An 18,042-nucleotide genomic window follows, 5' to 3' on the forward strand; every position below is an offset into this window, starting at 1 on the left:
GTTTTTATTATTTTATGATTTTATTCAGATTACCTTCTGTAATTGTTTATTCTTGTCTTTTTTTTTTAACACTGATGAATGAATGAAATCTATTTCAATGTTAGTATGTGTGTGTGTGTTGTCCTGTTTCTCTCATGCTGAGGTCGGTTTCTCTAGAAAAACAGATTTTTAGTCTCAGTGAGTTGTTTTTTTTTCCAGGTTAAATAAAGGAGACGCATTTTATTCTAAATTATTTTAATTTTTGCAACAAAATATTTGGTAAAAACTGAGGAAACTTCAGATGAATCCTTTATAATCTGTAACAACATATACACACACACACACACATCCTTTCACTACGACGGAGTATTAGGGCCACATTGACAAATAAAAAAACACAAAACTAAATAAAGTCTTAAATTTATGAGAATAAAGTCATACATTTACGACTTTATTCTCGTAATGTTATGACTTTTTTCTCATAGAAAATTTACGACTTTATTCTCGAAGTCTGTGATTTGTTTTGTTTTGTTTTCTCAATGTGGCCCTAATACTCCGTCGTATTTCACCAATTTTCATTGATTGTACATTCTTAAAATTAAAATTAAAGCAGAAGTGAGTGATATATTTGTGTTAATATAAGTCTTAAATAGTTATATCTTCCGACAGCAATCACTTCTATAGAGTGTTTGGTCTGAAACACGGGTCTGTCAGTCACTCTGCTCTGCTCTGAGCCCAGGAGAAAACTTTCCTTGTATCCTACAACCTTTATCCAATGAGGAGAGAGAACGGCATGCAGGGCTGTGTGTGCAGCCAAGGAACGCCGTGAATGTGGTGACGTAGGGACGAGGACTGTTATGGTGCGTTCAAGGAAACTCGTGTTTTTCCGACCTGTGAAGTGGTACCAGTTCGATCTGGTACGAGTTCACGGGTCAGAAGTTACGAGTGGCCGTTATAGTGACTTTCACCGGTAAAACAGGTCGGAGAAACACGAGTGGGTTGCCTGGAACGCTACAAAGTCGTAAGTTGTGACTTGAAGCTGTAATTTACGATTTCAAAAGCCTGCCTGGAACGCAGCATTAGCGAAAACGACCGGACCACTCACTTCTGCTTTAAGCTTATGTTAAATAATAAGAATATTTTCAGTGGCTAAACTTTTTAATTTTAACCCTTTTGTGCTGATTTTCGTCTTTACACAGCCACTAAAACAGTGAAAATACAAAAACAAACTCACTGTCGTCTCCTTTACTTGTTAAAATTATATATTCTGTTACTTTAGATGAGAATATACACTGTTTTGATGGTTGATTTACCTTTTTATTTTTGTGAATAAAATACATTTGGTCTGTTTTTTCCTTTTTTTCATAATAAACTGTGCGTGTGAACGTTCAGAGGAACAGTGTCAGTTCATTTCTTTCTTTCTGTCGCAGTTCGATCAAGCAGTGAGTAAAACAGACGTGATGTTAAACGGTTTAAACATTTATTTGAGGAACAGTTTGTCGAATGCATTTCAACATTATTCTGCAGCCAGGTGGTGTATTCAAACGTTTCTTTAAGATGAGACATGAAGTGACGGTGTAAAAGTAAAAAGTGCCGTTCAGTGTCTTTTGTCTTTTCACCGTCCACACTCAGAAACTTTTCAAGCAGCAGCAGCAGCAGAAGGAGAAAAGGATTCAATGATGGAAAAACAAACTAATTTGATGCTGCAACATTTTTTCCTCTTTCTTTCTGCTCCGGTTTAAATAAAAATAAAATAAACTCACCCACCGTATACAAAATTATTATATTTGTATCTCATGGCCTGGTTTTGACACCAACATTTGGCAACTTGATTATCTAACAGTCTCTATTATATAAATCATCTCCGCTGTTCAACAACTAAACCATAATAACAGATCACACTCTGCTCATGGTTCACTGTGTCATCTTCCAAAAATAAACCTGTGATTCTACAGTAGATCAAGTCTGAGAGGAAAATAATATTTCTTTAGACAAAATTAATGTTGGTCAGATATTGAACATAATTAAAGGGATAGTTCGCCCAAAATTCAAATTTCATTATCATTATCTCCGTGTAGCACTGCATGTCCATATGACGGTTGCAAATGGATACCAACTGTCTTCGTGACAAAAAGACACACCAAAAAACATCCAAATACCTCCATGCTGCTCGTATGTAATGTCCCTCTTGTATTGAAGCCCCGACATGAGAAATTGTTCCGAAAAAAATTAAACAAGTCTATGTTTTAAGCTTGTTTGTAGCGGAAGAAAAGTCATAACATTACGAGACTTTATTCATATCAATTTACGACTTTATTCTCGAAGACTGTGGATTTTTTCTCTCTCAATGTGACCCTAATAATAATCCACCATAAAATACCAATAAGAGTTAAAACTTTTGTGTTAAGGTGAATTAATAAAGACCAAGAGGAGGATGAACAGAGAGAACTTGATACAGAAATAGAGAATCAATCAGTGTGTTCATCCTAAACCACAGCAGCAGATTATTCAAATAAACTAAATCATAATTAAAGTGACTTCATGAATACGAGTCTGTCCGTCTGTCAGCAGCTTCGACCTCTAAGAAGAACAAGAAGCTTCACCTGCTGGGATCGCGCGAGATTTGGACGAACCAGGAAGAGCAGAAACAAGCTTAAAACAGACTTATTTAATTTTTTTCTGAACAATTTCTCATGTCGGGGCTTCAATACAAGACGGACATTACATACGAGCAGCATGGAGGTATTTGGATGTTTTTTGGTGTGTCTTTTTGTTACGAAGACAGTTGGTATCCATTTGCAACCGTCATATGGACATGCACTGCTACGCCGAGACCCCCTGTAACTCAGAGAAGCCACGGAGGACTCTGAAACTTCTCCCAGCCCTTATTAGTCCACATGAGGATGAGTAGATAATGATAATGATAATGATAATGAAATTTGAATTTTGGGTGAAACTATCCCTTTAACACACTGAGCTGAGTCAGTATACTGTAGCTGCAGGGTCGTTAACCTGTCACGTGTGTTAAACTTTCTCTCTATTGTAATTGGACATAATGAGTTTTTATCTATTGACATAATCTAATGCATAAATAATAATTAACATAATATTTTTCGAACAGTGTTTCAGTTTAAAAGCTCGGTCCGGTCCTTGTTCTAGATGTTTCACCGATGAGCCGTTCGTCCGCTCGCTGACCCACATGTCCAATATATAAATCACTGTAGAAACTAATGTCAGAATCAACATTGTTAGAGCTGCAGCCGCTCCCGAATGAATGAATATATTATAAACACGGTGTCAGATATGAAGGAGTTACATCCAGGCTTTGCAGCTGTTTGGTGCCTGAGATGTCCGATCACTGTCACAGGTGTAGTGTGTGTGTCTGTGTGTGTGTGTGTGTGTGTCACAGGTGATGTGATGGTCAAGTGGTTTAAAGTGCATTCAGATGGAGCACGTAGCACTGAGGCCGTCAGTCCTCTTCGTCGCTCCAGAAGGCATCTTCATCATCATCCAGGTCCACGCCGTGGAAGAGCCTGACACACGAGACACAAGGACACGATTTAGTTTAGTTTAGTTCAGTGATTCTCAAACTATTTTACATCAAGGAACCTAAACTGATACAAAATAGACCACAGACCCACATTGGACCACATTTTGAAGCAAAAGACTGAAGAAAATGTCTTTTTTTAGTCAATGTATACGTTCAAATTAGGGCCAATGGCGTGAATTTGTGGAAATATTGTAGAGAAATGATACAATTTCTCCAAAAATGTTTAAATATTTCTAGAAAAATATTGGTAAAAATTCTAAAAAAAAATCTAGAAAAAAAAGTGGTAAGATTTCAAAAATAAAATAAAATAAATAAAGTTTAAAAAATTTCTAGGAAAAAGTGGTAACATTTCTCAAAAACAATTCTAGAAGAAATGGTAAAATTTCTCAAATTCTTTAAATTTATTTTTTAATTCTAAAAGAAACTGGTAGAATTTCTCAAAAAAAAGTAAAACAAATTCTAGTAATGGGTAAAATTTCAACAACAAAAAAAAAGGATTATAAGTTAAACTTTTTTAGAAAAAAGTGGTAAAAAATTACCAATTTGCACTAATATGATAACAAATTTTGAGTTAAATAATAATCTCTTAGTTTAACTTTAAAACTTACCATGTTTCTCTGTTGTGTAACATAATTAGGAAGGGCTTTTTATTGCTGTATATTGAGAAAGTGTCCCGGGTAAAATAAATAAAATAACCTCCAGCAGCACGTTGAGGTGAGTAATTACGTGTCTCTGAACTCAAAGATAATTATCTATAAAAAAAAATAATATTTGGCATCTTTGTTCTTTGTTGTGATTATATTTCTAGCAGCAGAGGATGTGGTAGGATGTGCAGATGAAACTCAGACTCACTGGTTGTAACAGGGAGAATGTGGGTTGTTAAAGTGACTGTAGGGGTTGACTCTGCTGAGGAGGCCGAGGCACAGCCAGCAGAAGTACTGTTTACATGAGGTACAGGTCATCTTGTTACAGCCGTCCACCTTCTGCACACACACACAGGGACAGGGACAGGGACAGGGTAGAAACAGATAGAAAGTTTAGTAGAAGACCTAAATAATAACACTTTCCTAACTTGTCAACTGTTCATGGGGTTGAAATTGAAATGGTCACATCCTATAAATACCTAGGCATTCTAATTGATGAGAACCTGTCCTTTAAACTGCACATTGATAAACTCGTTTCTAAACTGAAATTGAAATTAGGTTTCTTTTTTAGGAATAAATCATGTTTTTCATTGCAAGTCAGAAAACACTTGATCAACTCAACTTTTTTACCCTTGTTGGACGACGGAGACCTGCTGCTTTTTATGAACGCACCTGATCAGTTTTTAAAGAAACTGGATACTGTATATCACTGTGCTTTGCGTCTTATTACTGGTTGCAGCTATCGTGTACATCACTGTTCCTTATATGCCGTTGCACATCGTCCATCTTTGTATGTCCGTAGACTCTCTCACTGGCTGACTTTTATTTATAAATCTGTTCTTGGACTTTTGCCTACATATTTGTGTGTACACATGTGTAGAAACCTCAGCCGATATGGCCTGATGCGTTCTCAGGACATTATACAGATGCAGGTCCCGAGAGTGAGAACGGAACTGGGCAAAAAGGCTTTTAAGTTTTCAGCCCCGTCGACCTGGAACGATGTGCAGAAGGACTTGAAACTGACACATCTTGTAACTCTGGGGGAATTCAGCTCAATTATAAACGACAGAGAATTGAGCTCAATCGGACTGTGTGTGATTGCGTTGTTTAATCATGTTTTCCTGAAATGTGTGATTGTATTTTATTTGAGTCTTGTGTGATGTGCAACTGAGCTGTTGTGTGTGCTGCCGTCTTGGCCAGGTCACTCTTGGAAAAGAGGTTTTAAATCTCAATGAGTTTTTTACCTGGTTAAATAAAGGATATTGATTGATATTGATTGAAAGCTGAACTCTCCCGGTCTGGCCTCTGCTCCTCTGTGTCTCTAACCCTCCTCTCCTCTATATATACATATATTTGTCTCTTAAATATGCTGTTTACACTTTACAGTTATGTTGCACATCCTACAACAAATTAAAACAGTTGTGTAGTCGTTAATGTGATTGTTGGAATTCTTCTGATCTGTTTTTCTTTTTTTTAAATCATTAAATCAACATTTTCCTAGGAATCTGTATCAACTCTGTATCCTGACACCGTATTAAACACTTTAACACACTTTTCCATTTGTGCATTAAACCAGAGTGACATTAAAAACAGTAAAGCACTCAGAGGTTTACTGTCTTTGGACTCAGTGTTGTGCCGTGTTGCTGCCAGCAGGGGGCGCTCTGCTCTACCTACCTGGATGTTGGTGCCGCAGCGGGGGCAGGACTTGCAGTTCTCATTGAGCCAGTCTCTGCTAAAGGACTCTTCCACCGCTTTCTGGATCACCCTCTTCCCAAACCGCTGCTCCATGAACTTTTTCCCCTCGGCTGTGGCTGACAGGTATTCGTCTCTGAGGGTTCGCAGCTCCTCTGTGGGACACGAAGAGACAGGAAGAGACAGATACATTATTATAAAAAACATAATTTTTAATACAGGGGTTAAATAAAAAAAATCATATTCTTTATTTGCGATGTGTAAAACATGTTACAGGTAACGTTACCTGACGCCACTGTGTAAAAACGTGAGATTCAGCACCAGTCCACACAGAACTATTGCTGCTCTTCTCTAATGCAACCATCAAGTTTAAATACTTATATATATATTTTTCCATACTGACTCCAATAATAATAATAATAATAAGTGAAGAGCCACACAACTGAAAATCTAACTGAAACATAAAATACGTAAAATGCTGCTGAATTATGTTAAACTACATGAGTTTGGTCACATTAATACTTTACAACAGGCTATTTCAGGTCGGTATGTTGAGGCTATTTATTTAATTTATTCAATATATCCCAGAAGACCTGGGTTCTTCTTTACAATTAATCAACTTTTTAGCATGATTGTTTAACTCAAAACGTATATAATCAAGGAAAAACGGTTACTAAGATGGCGGAGAGAGAGAGCAGCGCCGTTCTCGAAGTCTGTGACATTTTTTTTCTCTCAATGTGGCCCTAATAATCCATCATAAAATGTGTTAAAATGTTTGTGTTAAGGTCAGACCAAGAGGAGGATGAACAGAGGGAACTTAATGCTGCAATAGAGAATCAATCAGTGTGTTCAAGTAAATCAATAGGTAGAAAAGCATTTATGTTCAAAGGACCAAATGACTGGAAGCATCTGCCTGTGTGTGGGAATTAGATCATCTCCATCTCTAAGCCGTTTTAAAGAAGTACTATCCTCCTATTCTGAAACATCCTGCTCATGCTTTCATTGACTCTGTCGCCATATTTCATCTAATATGTGTCCAAGTGATTGTATACTATGTTTGTCTTGTCTTTTTATTTTATTGTCTGTATTGTATTGTACTGTTTTGTCTTGTTTCCTTTCATTGTATTGTGCTGAGTCGTGTTATGTGCGTAGGACCCCCTCGTGAACGAGTTGTGACAAATCAAGGGGCTTATCCTACGATAGTAAACAATTTCAACTATCCTAAACCACAGCAGCAGATTATTGAAATAAACTAAATTATAATTAAAGTGACTTCCTAAATACGAGTCCGTCCGTCTGTCAGCAGCAGCTTCAACCTCCCGTTGTTTCTCCGTGTGAACAACAAGAAGCTTCACCTACCCAGTTGAAAACAACGATAGACGGTGAAATATGGGAGGAAATCTTACTTTTACATTCGAAAATATCCATATGTAACAGATTCAGAGAAATGCAATATAATATCTTACAAAATGTTTATATATCTCCATATATGTATAGTAAATATACAGCAGGGGCCTCTCCAAACTGCCCAAAATGTAAGACTATTTTAGGGACAAGATTTCACTGCCTCTGGGAATGTGAAAAGATTCAACGGTTTTGGCAAACTGTATGTTCTGAGGTTAGTGTGATAATTAAACAGCAGCTACAGCCTATTCCAACATTGTGTTTATTGGGATATATCCCTGAATCAATAAGATCACATAAGAACACTGTACACTTTCTGCTTCTGTTGGGCCGAAAGGCTGTTATGACCAAATGGGTAGGAGAGGAACCTCCTTCAATACATCTGTGGAAGTCTTTGATATCAGACTATATTTCTCTGGGAAGACTAAGATTTCGTATCAACGGTCAGAATGACCTTTTTACAGCAAAGTTTGACAAAGTGTTAAAGTAGCTGGGAATTCAGAATGCAACTGCCTGAAATGTTAAGACCTAACAAGGACCTTTGAGATCATTGCTGTGAATATACTCTGGATTTGCTACATACTGTATCTATAATCTGTATGCACTGTACTGGACTGTTATAATTTTGAAAATGTTCAAATAAAAAGAATTAAAAAAAAAAAAAAAGCTTGTTCACCTGCTGGGATTTTGCAGTTGGAGACCCCGTGGTATCCCAGCTTGCAGAGCGTGCAGAAGGCGTACTGGCAGGCCGAGCAGATGCCCATGGTGGTGTCGGGCTCCACCATGACGGCCGTGCCGCACGACTGACGGGGGCAGTAGACCACGTCGGCCATGAGGTCCAGAGTGGACTGGAGCAGCAGCCGGTCGTAGCGGGCAAACAGCTCCTCGTCCACCAGCTGCTTCACCTTCACGACACAGACAGAGACAGAGGAGGAAGAAGAAATATTATAAACACAACAGAGAACATTAAGAAGAATAAGAAGACAGTTTAGTGAGACTATAGAGAATGTGAAGCTGACGTCACGCCGCTTTGGCGTTGTGGGACGTCGGCGCCATCTTTGGAGGAACGCAAACATAAACAGAGTGGGGAAAACGGAGGAAAACGAGCAAGAAGTAAAAGAGAAAGAAAAAGAGATGAGGAAGACGGACAAAAATAATAATAAAAAAAAGAAATGGAGAAGGGGAAGGGAAACGAAGGAGGAACGTATCGTGAGACCCAGATTTACTCCCTCCACTGACTGATCCAGACATCGTGAACTATCTCGTTTTTGGTATTAGTGCATAAACTACTGTGGCATTTTTTTACGCAGCAGTACTGTCCCACCATCATTACTTTTAAGCGGCTTTGGGGAACTTTTTTTAGGGGGACGAGCAAGTGTTTACATCCGCGATCCTCCAAAGATGGCGCCCAACGTCCCACGGCGTGACGTAACTTCACATTCTCTATAGCACTGATATTATGTCAATATGATACTGGGACCCCAGTGGAGCACTATTGGAAGTTTCGATCGATAGAAAACTCCATAACTGTCGCACACGGTAACTGAAAAGTACAGAAATTGTCTTGTTTATGATTTTAGCAGATTTAAAAATGTCGACTTCATCCAAACAACCGTTCTCCTTTGATCCAGTATCCGACCCAGACAAGAAAAAAAAACACTTTGCAGCCTGAACCTCTGTCGCAGCAACGACTCCTGCGAGACGATGAATTCCACCACAAAATTTTGAAAATTCCTACCAAACCAACTGTACACGCTACAGTTTTGCAACTTTCACCAAAATGTCGCCCCAATACTGCTGAAACTTTTGTCCATTTAAACTCATTACAGATTATGAAGTCCATCACTCTGTTTTCATTCAAAATATGTAAAACTTATTAAACCTACAGTAGATCTCCTCCCACAATTTTTGCTCTATTGACACCAAACTTGCTGCGACTGCATCTTCAGACTGTCCTACACTGTAAACATATACCATCCAATTCTTGCTAAATACATTTTAAATCTTCCTGAAAAAATAGAAGAATATTCTGGAGTCATGGTTGGTGAAGTTTGGCAAATATCAGAATTTTATCTCAAAAACTGAATTTTCTAGAACATTTTGAATTCTGCTCTCATGGGAACAACTGGAGTCGATGTAAGAGTGACATTTTTAAACATCACATTTTCTTATTTCTGACATTCTGACAATTTTTGAAATCAACAAGGATGATGATGATGATCATCTAAAAACACATGACAGTAGTCCTGATGGTGGCGTTACAGCATCTAAACTCAAAAACTCAAAACTTTGAAAATTCAGAACAAATCAACCATATGTGCTACAGCTTTGGAACTTTTAAATTTGCCTAATTTTGCCTAATTTTGCCTAAAATTCATGTATTTACTTTTTAGTGGCTGGTTATCCGTCCTATATTCCACTGATCATTTGTGTTGTTGAGTTTTTAAAGATTTCTGACTACTACTGTGCTGTTGAATGTATGAAGATGCCTTTCAAATTCTAATTAAACATTTGATCACAAAAAAGAGGGAAATTCATGCAAAACCGCTGATGCACGTTGCCTTCAGGGACAGTTTTTCATCAAGCAGTCTCTGTATTTCCCTCTAAAACAACTCTGTGTGGTAACGTTGTGTTATTATCTCATAGCGTGGTGAATGTGCAGCTCACAACTTGTCCACCAGAGCGTTGTGGAGTTGTTGGATTGTGTATTTGATGAGTCTGATGAGGGAAACCAAGAAATCCCATAATGAGCCTCCGTAGCGTAGCTCTGAGCAGCTCACGGCTCTGCTCCGCCGTTCTAAAAATAGCTTGCACCAACAATTAAAGGTAACGAACCTACTGCTATGACTATAGGGGTTATGGCAATGGGCCAATTTGCCAAAATGCTGAACTATCCCTTTAAAGAAATAAACACACACACACACACACACACGCTCTGCTGTCTCACCTGCAGCGGCGTGGCTAAGGAGGTACATTTGGGCTCGGGGCAGTTAAGGCACTGAACGTTGCCGTCCCGTATCTGGATCTGAAAGTACTCGGTCATGCAGGCTTTGCAGTAAACGTGCTGACACTCCTTGAAGCAGAGGCAGCCGCCGCCCAGCTTCTCCACGAAGCAGATGCCGCAGCAGAACACCTTGGCATCGAACGCCCGCTGCCGCTGCGCCTCGTCAAAGTCCAGCAGCTGAGGTAGCAGGTCGGCCCGTGGGTCCATCAGCAGGACGGCTCGCGGGTCCACGACGTGAGACGAAGGAGACGAAGACGACAAAGACGACTGCGTTTCAGACTTTTCCTTCTTCACTTTGTCGCTTTTCTTCTCCTCGGCTTTTTCACAGTGACTCCCACACTGAGGCAGAGCTGAGCAGAGGGAACAAAGGGAGAGAAAAATGAGTTTAAAGTGAATTTAAACAGGTCGATATGGCAAAAATATCATGTCACGATTTTTTTTAAATGAAGTCACGATTTCGATTTCATCACGATCTTAAATCGAAAAAAGGAAAAATAGACAATTTAGGCCAAAGAACCTTTCTGAACAGATTTTAATCTAAATAGTTGCAGTTTTGCCAACATGTGCAAACAACGTAAACATAGTAAAAGGTAAACAACAACACTCTGATAAAGTGCACTCTTGCAACATAAAAGGGAGCTTTCAATAAACATGAAAGTAAAATATCAATGAAGACATTACTGTTTGTTTTATTCAACACAGTCATTTTAACAGGATTTTAAGTATCAAAACACTAAATAGCTGATTGAAAAGGATCAAATAAAGTAACTGTTGTTATCTTACTTATCACCCCTACTCGACAACTAAACCTTCAGAAACACCAACAGATAACAGATTTATTTACAGACGTGGACAAAACTGTTGGTAGTCATTGATTAAAGAAAGAAAAACAGAGTATTAGGGCCACATGGAGAATAAACTGGCAATTTTATGAGAAAAAAGCAGCGATTTCCTCCGAGTCTGTCTGGTTCTTTCTGCAGAACAGATGCATTTTCTTGCGTATTCTTCATATTTATGACTTTTTCCTCATAAAAATATTATGTTTTTCCTCATAAAACAATGACTTTTTTCTCATAAAACTAAGACTTTATTCTCGAAGTCTGTGAAAAAACCTTTTTTTCTCAGTGTGGCCCTAATACTCTGTCGTGGTTCAACAGAATTATTATTAAAAACAAACTAATGAAAACTGGCCTGAACCTAAAGTTAATAGTTTGTTGCACAACCTTCTGAGCCTGATCCATGTTTCTCAGCGGGTACAGAGTCGTCTTTACCTCGTACGTTTTATTTTTGTCTCATCTGTCCACACAACTCCTGGGACAACGTCCTGCTTCGGTCTTTTTACTTTTGTCAGATTCAAGTTATTTCAGTGACTAATGTGGGTTTTTCTTTTTTCTTTTACACAAGGTTCCGACTATTTTGTCCATGTGTCTTGTTATTAAACTTTTTATTTGAGGAGAAACAGGTAAAACATGTTGCTCTTAAGTTTGTATACACGTCATTAAGTCTTATCTCCAAAAACAGAGAAAAAAATGGGACTTTTACAGATCACATGTTGTGTTATTTTAGCTGCTGTTGGTGAATTCAAACATCACTCTGGTACCTACCTGTGTCTGCTGGGTCGGTTTTCCTGCGCTCTCCTCCGGCCTTACTTCCTCCTCCTCCTCCTCCTCCTCCTCCTCCTCTGACGACTTCCAGAGGCGACGCGACGCCCAGGAAGTCCAGAGTCTCCTCCTTCAGGAACTGAATCCACGTGAAGAGAACGACACAGCCCTGGTTCTCCTCCCACAGCTCGTCCAGCTGCCGACACAGCGAGCTCAGCTGGCCACGGAGGGAAACGGAAAAAAGTGAAGTTTTGTACTTTCATATCTATCTGGGAAATTAATTAAGTGAAAAAGCTAGGGATCGTCTCATATTCAAGAATAATAATGATAATTTGGCCCAGAAAACTATGTTTTGTATAATTTGTCTAAAAAGAAAAGATCCCTGTGTGCTCAGTTGAGAGCTGGTGTTCTTGGTCTTCATATGGAAACAGGCAGATATGTCGGCACAGCAGAAGAAGATAGAATTTGTAATTTATGTGACATCCAAGAGGTGGAGAATGAAATTCATTTTGTGTTCTACTGTCCCTTCTATGACTCTATAAGACAAAAATTGTTTAGTAAGGTAGATCCAAATAACGAATCTGTGTGGTTGGACGATGCTGAGAAGCTAAAACTTCTTTTTCAGTTGAATATTTTTGCATTTTCTTTATTTCTTGAAAAGGCTTGGGCAACGAGACGAAGAGCGATAGATAGTTGAGAACTGAAAGTCATCTTAAATAGTTTATTTATGTGTCACACCTGTGTGACAGCAGGTAACACCAACAGGAAGGACTGTCTAGTCTTTGTTTGTATGTGTTATTAAATGTGTCTTGTAATCCCATATGGGATGGGCCACAGTGGTGGCATCAAGACACGAAAATAAAACATTAATTCATTCAATAAAATTTATTTCTAATCCTACTTTTCATAAAAACAAATTTCAAAGTGCTACAGAGTAAAATCTGAGCATTACACGTAAAATCTGCAGTAATACCAGTATGCTCTTTTAAAAAGGTGGGTTTTCAGGCCTCATCACATTTTCTTCTCAGTGTAACATGAACTTCTACAAACAGTACATGTATTGTCTGTTGCATTAATGTTGCTCAGCTACCAGCCACCATGTAGAAACCAGATTACAGTCAGAGTCAGTCAGCTGTAGAAGTATGTTGTTAACCCAGACAGGAGGGTGTGAGTACATCAGACTGATAAACAAAGTAAACTTTTAAATATGCACATAAAATATTTCATGTTTCAGTTTAATCAAATTAAACCCCTGAATCTTTTGCCATTAAAACAGATCATCATATTATTATCATATGTGTTGTGTCTCACCTGTGCTCTGGTGACCCATTTGGAGCTGAGGGTGAAGATCGGTGATGAAGACGATGGATAATCTGCAGGAAGCTCAAAGTTGAGCACCAGAGGAGGCAAGAAGCTCACGTTGTAGTCGGTCTGCTTCTCTCCTGCAACACACAGACGAGATGACGTTATATAGTGACTATTAATACATGTGAATGAGAAAGATTAGGAGAGTGGAGCTTTGGAAAGATCACCTAAAGTACTGTGTTAAATTTAGTTGTTACAATAATCGATTATTAAATTAATCATCAACTATTTTGATAATCTAATAATCAGTTTGAGCAGTTTTTTTAAAGAAAAAAAGTCAAAATTCTCTGATTCCAGCTTCTTAAAGCAGCACTAAGGAACTTTTCAACCTTCATAAAATATTTTCATAACTTTTGTGATGATACATCGACTTACAACAAGTTGAATGACACCTCTGTCATGGCCTGAGGGGGTCTGTATCTCTTTCTCTGGCACTAAGCAGCTTTGAGGAGCATGGTAGGAACCCTGCTCTCACGCTAGTGTTCATGGGAAATGGAGTCTTCCTTCACTTTCACTTTTGCGAGTCACAACAAGGAGGGAACAGGCAAAACAGCACTTTAGCAGTGGATTATGTTTGTGTTTTCACTTTGAAATGATCCACTGGAAACAGAAACTTAGTTTTGATGTCTTTTGTTAATTTTAATGCAGGATATTTACAGGGCTTCACGCTAGTGTTCATGGGAAATGGAGTCTTCCTTCAGGCAAAACACTACCGCTTTGGTCCACAGGCGCCGCCAAACTCAACCAAAACTGAAAGTTCTTTAGTACTGCTTTAATGCTGCCTTCATGTGCTCTGGTACAGATGGTATTTTCCACTTGTGACCTGGTATTTACCAGTGTGTTGTTGTTGTACAGAGAAAATAAAGATGGTGGACACACAGATTCAGACTTGTTACCCGGGTAAAACCACAGATATATGACACGTGTGGCATCTACGTGTATATATCTATGGGGTAAAACAATCTTGGATTGTCTAGTTCATCTCTTACAGCAAGAAGATGAATTATCAAAACTCAAACGGTAAATATTAATATTCATGGAGATTTAGCACTGGCTGTTTGGCTTTTTAAAAGCGTTTTTTTTTTTTACTGTACGTGCAGGCATACATAACGTGAATAGCTGCTAACTGTTTTCTAAAGGCTTGCCTTGTTTACCATTAACCAATCTTGCGTTGCTCGCCGCCATGTTGAAAAGGTCAAAGGTTATTCTCATCTCGGCAGCTCGGGCATCAAAAAATTCTACGAGTTGCCCAGTGGAAAATACCACATACCACACTTTTCACCTCGTCTTTTGGTATTTACCGTAATTACCATAGCACATGAAGGCACCATGACTCACAGCTGTACCTTTGACAACGATCCTGAAGTCCGGAGGAAGCTCCAGACAGATCTGGATCTCTCCGCCCTGAGCCGACTCCGCTCGGCGAAACTCCTCCTCATCGTAGATACTTGCTAAAGCAAGCAGCTCATCCTCCTGGGCTTCCTTATCCTCCGACATTTACATTCCTGCAGCGACGGAGACAAAGTTAAAGAGAAACACACAACACACTTCTTCTCACCAAACCACATGTCAAAAAAACTCTTATCACTGGCTCCCTGTTTGTTTCAGAGTTGATTTTAAACTCATTTTAATCACATATGCAGCTCTTAACAACACAGCACATTCAGACAGGTCTGATTGGGTTTAAATATTATCTACCAGCTGTTTGTTTTGATTGTGACCAAATCCTGAACTCTGCACAGACCAAGTGGAGAAGCTGTTTTTAATTAACTATATAACCTGAAACTGTGACTGAGCAGCTCAACCACATTAAACAGGCAACAACCTCTATTACAAAAAATAATTTAACACATCTCTCTACCAGAGATCTGTTAGTACCAACTTGTATCTTGTGTCGTATCAGTTACAGTAACCCTGCTTTAGTTTCACTCCATCTTTGTTATTTGTCTCTTTCAATTTTAAATTAATTTTAGTGTTGTTTTATGTAGGCTATTTATGTATTCTTTTCTGCCTAACTATCAACACTATATAATATATATTCTATTCTTGTAAATAACTGTACATACTCCTGAAATCATTTAGCACATAACTGTACATATTGTCTCTCTCTGTCTCTTTTTATATGTTTGTTGTAGCCTGGTGTATCGTTTTATATTACTATGTTTGCATAATTTTTTTTACCTTGTATGCTACAATGCTACAGTAACAATTTCCCATATGTGGGATAAAGGAACAGTCTTTGTATTTGTTTGAAAGGTGCAATACAAAGTTATTAACATTATTATTATTGATAACATATACAGTATGTATAACTATGACTGTATATGTAGCAATCAAAGGATGCAGTTGTTTCAAGACGGTATATCAATTAATCAAAACAATGACAAAAGCAGCATTTTACATCCATACCTTATCAGTCACAGTTGATTAACTTAAATTAAAGTTAAACTAATCTTTATCTTAGAGTCACTCTGAGTTAACTGACATCAATAAAGGACAATAGTTTGTTAATGCTTGCTATTGTTTGTGCTACTATCAAAGCTTTATGAGCTATTTACATGTGTTTTTAGCTGTAATCGTTTTGTCTGCATACCAGTGCTGCTCTATAAACGTTTAAGTGCATACATATTTTATGATGCTGTGTATTTCAGGTGTAGGTTAATATACACACACCTCAGGAGGCCTGTTGATTGGTTAAAACAAGGTAATCAGTAGATGGGAATTAGTTTTAGGAATTAGATTTAGTCACGGATCACCTTCAAACTCTCCTTGTCATGATATTTGAATTAATTATACATCAACACCAGCATCTATGTCACCTGTCATCATGAGCTGTCTTCACGCCAATAAGTCCATTTTAAAAATATATATATATATACTCATGTCTTATTGGTTATTATGAGCTTTTATCAGGTTTAATACATTACTTATGCATTACTTAGCCTAATTGTTGCCCTTTTTCAGTTTTTAGGTTAGGTTAAATTAGCTTTACTGGCTAACTCTGGCTCACTCACAGTTTCTTTTAAACACTGTTTATTAGTGTTGCATTGTCCCTTACAAATAAACCTCTAAGTAACTTAATAACTAAATGCCCAACTGGAGGTTTTAACCATGGATCTATTATAAGATAATATAATACATCCATGGTTTGAACAGAGTTGTTTCTATCACCGAGAGTCACAGTAATAGAAACACCGGTCTGTCTGTCTGTGTCAGTCAGTTTAACTCAGTAATAAACCTCACTACATCCTTAAAAATCACAATAAAGTTGAATCATCTCGTCTTAGAGCAGTATCAGCCAGGTGTATATGTACAGTATACTCATATCTTATTTGTTATTATGAGCTTTTATGAGGTAGCCTAAATTCATATGTAAATTGTACTTTAGTGCATTATTTAATTGTTGCCCCTTTTCAGTTTTTAGGTTAGGTTAAATTAGCCTTACTATGGCTAACTCTGGCTCACTCACAGTTTCTTTTAAACACTGTTTATTAGTGTTGCATTGTCCCTGTCAAATAAATCAGTAAATGACTTAATAACTAAATGCCCAACTGGAGGTTTTAACCATGGATCTATTATAAGATAATATAATACATCCATGGTTTAAACAGAGTTGTTTCTATCACTGAGAGTCACAGTAATAGAAACACCGGTCTGTCTGTGTATGTGTGTCAGTCAGTTTAACTCAGTAACAAACCTCACTACATCCTTAAAAATCACAATAAAGTTGAATCATCTCGTCTTAGAGCAGCATCAGCCAGGTGTGATCAATAAACTGATCAACCAGAGTGTGTAAACACGAATAATGTAACTTTGTTGTGACATAACATCATGCTACACGGTGGCACCGGAGCTAGCATGCTAACTAGCATCAACTCACTTTACACGTCTTAAATACAGTTTTTATTACTTGTCAATTCACCAGTCGTTTTAATTACTACTCATTTAATATGACTAAGTGTTATAGTAACTAATTGTTATTGTCGTTGCCATGTATGAGGTGAGCTGACACACCTGGCGTTAGCACACAGCTAAGCTACGTGTTAGCCGACGTTAAACAGCGGCTTCTGCTGCTTCACTGATCCGCCCAACAGTCGCTTCTCCTCCGGCCAACAGAGACCGACACCCCCGCTGCTGGACCACCGGTTAAAACTAGGTGTAATACGGTGTAATACGGTGAAATAAAGTGTAAAAAGCGACGTGTTTCTTACCTTCTCACCGACAACACCGACTAGTAATGACTCCTGCCCTCTGACCGGGTCATGGCCGGGTTGCCAGGTCTGACAGACACACAGCCGACCAATCAGAACCCAGACCGAGCCCGTCAACAGGCCAGTGAGCCTTCAAACTGTTAAAATTCACGTAGTAATTATTCACATCTCTAAAAGTGGAACAGATGAATGTCTATCTTCATATTAAGAAAACGACTTTATCGATAAAAAGGTTGAAAAAAAAGTAGCAAAACTAGGCGGAAAAAGTCCAAACTGGCAACACGGCTGTTACTCTATTTACTTAAAGCAATACTTACCTTTCTGGAACTTTTGCACATTTCTTTGTCTAAGTTAAAATGCTATTAATAATCTGATGATACATTAAAATGTAAGAGAAACCCAACAGGGTTAAAAACTCATCATTTTTTCATTCTCATATAATTCTGAGAAAAGTCTGACCAATAATATTATTCGGTCCGATTAATAAGATTTGACGAGCGACCGAACCTACTTAATATGTAATCACTTTGTGCACCCTCTCCTCCTCTCCCCCCTCCCGACCAGGAAGAACGCTTATTGACAGAGCAGTAGC

General features: G+C 38.2%; 1 protein-coding gene across 2 annotated transcripts; it reads right to left on the reverse strand.

The window, feature by feature from the left end:
• Positions 1-2,918: 2,918 nt before the first annotated feature.
• rnf14 (ring finger protein 14) lies at positions 2,919-17,501 on the reverse strand. Of its 2 annotated transcripts, none has more exons than XM_083987274.1 (9): positions 17,451-17,501; positions 14,586-14,744; positions 13,186-13,316; positions 11,878-12,091; positions 10,217-10,623; positions 7,946-8,174; positions 5,848-6,020; positions 4,382-4,512; positions 2,919-3,512 (listed from the first exon to the last, which is right to left on the reverse strand). In XM_083987274.1, exons 2-9 carry the CDS (start codon positions 14,734-14,736, stop codon positions 3,449-3,451), a joined length of 1,500 nt encoding a protein of 499 aa, XP_083843400.1. In that variant the 5' UTR covers positions 14,737-14,744; positions 17,451-17,501; the 3' UTR covers positions 2,919-3,448. The 2 variants fall into 2 exon arrangements, with proteins under 2 accessions (XP_083843400.1, XP_083843401.1); XM_083987275.1 differs by lacking the exon at positions 17,451-17,501 and adding an exon at positions 17,254-17,363.
• Positions 17,502-18,042: the final 541 nt, after the last annotated feature.

Source organism: Trachurus trachurus (assembly GCF_905171665.1).
Source record: "Trachurus trachurus genome assembly, chromosome: 14".
Classification (NCBI taxonomy): domain Eukaryota; kingdom Metazoa; phylum Chordata; class Actinopteri; order Carangiformes; family Carangidae; genus Trachurus; species Trachurus trachurus.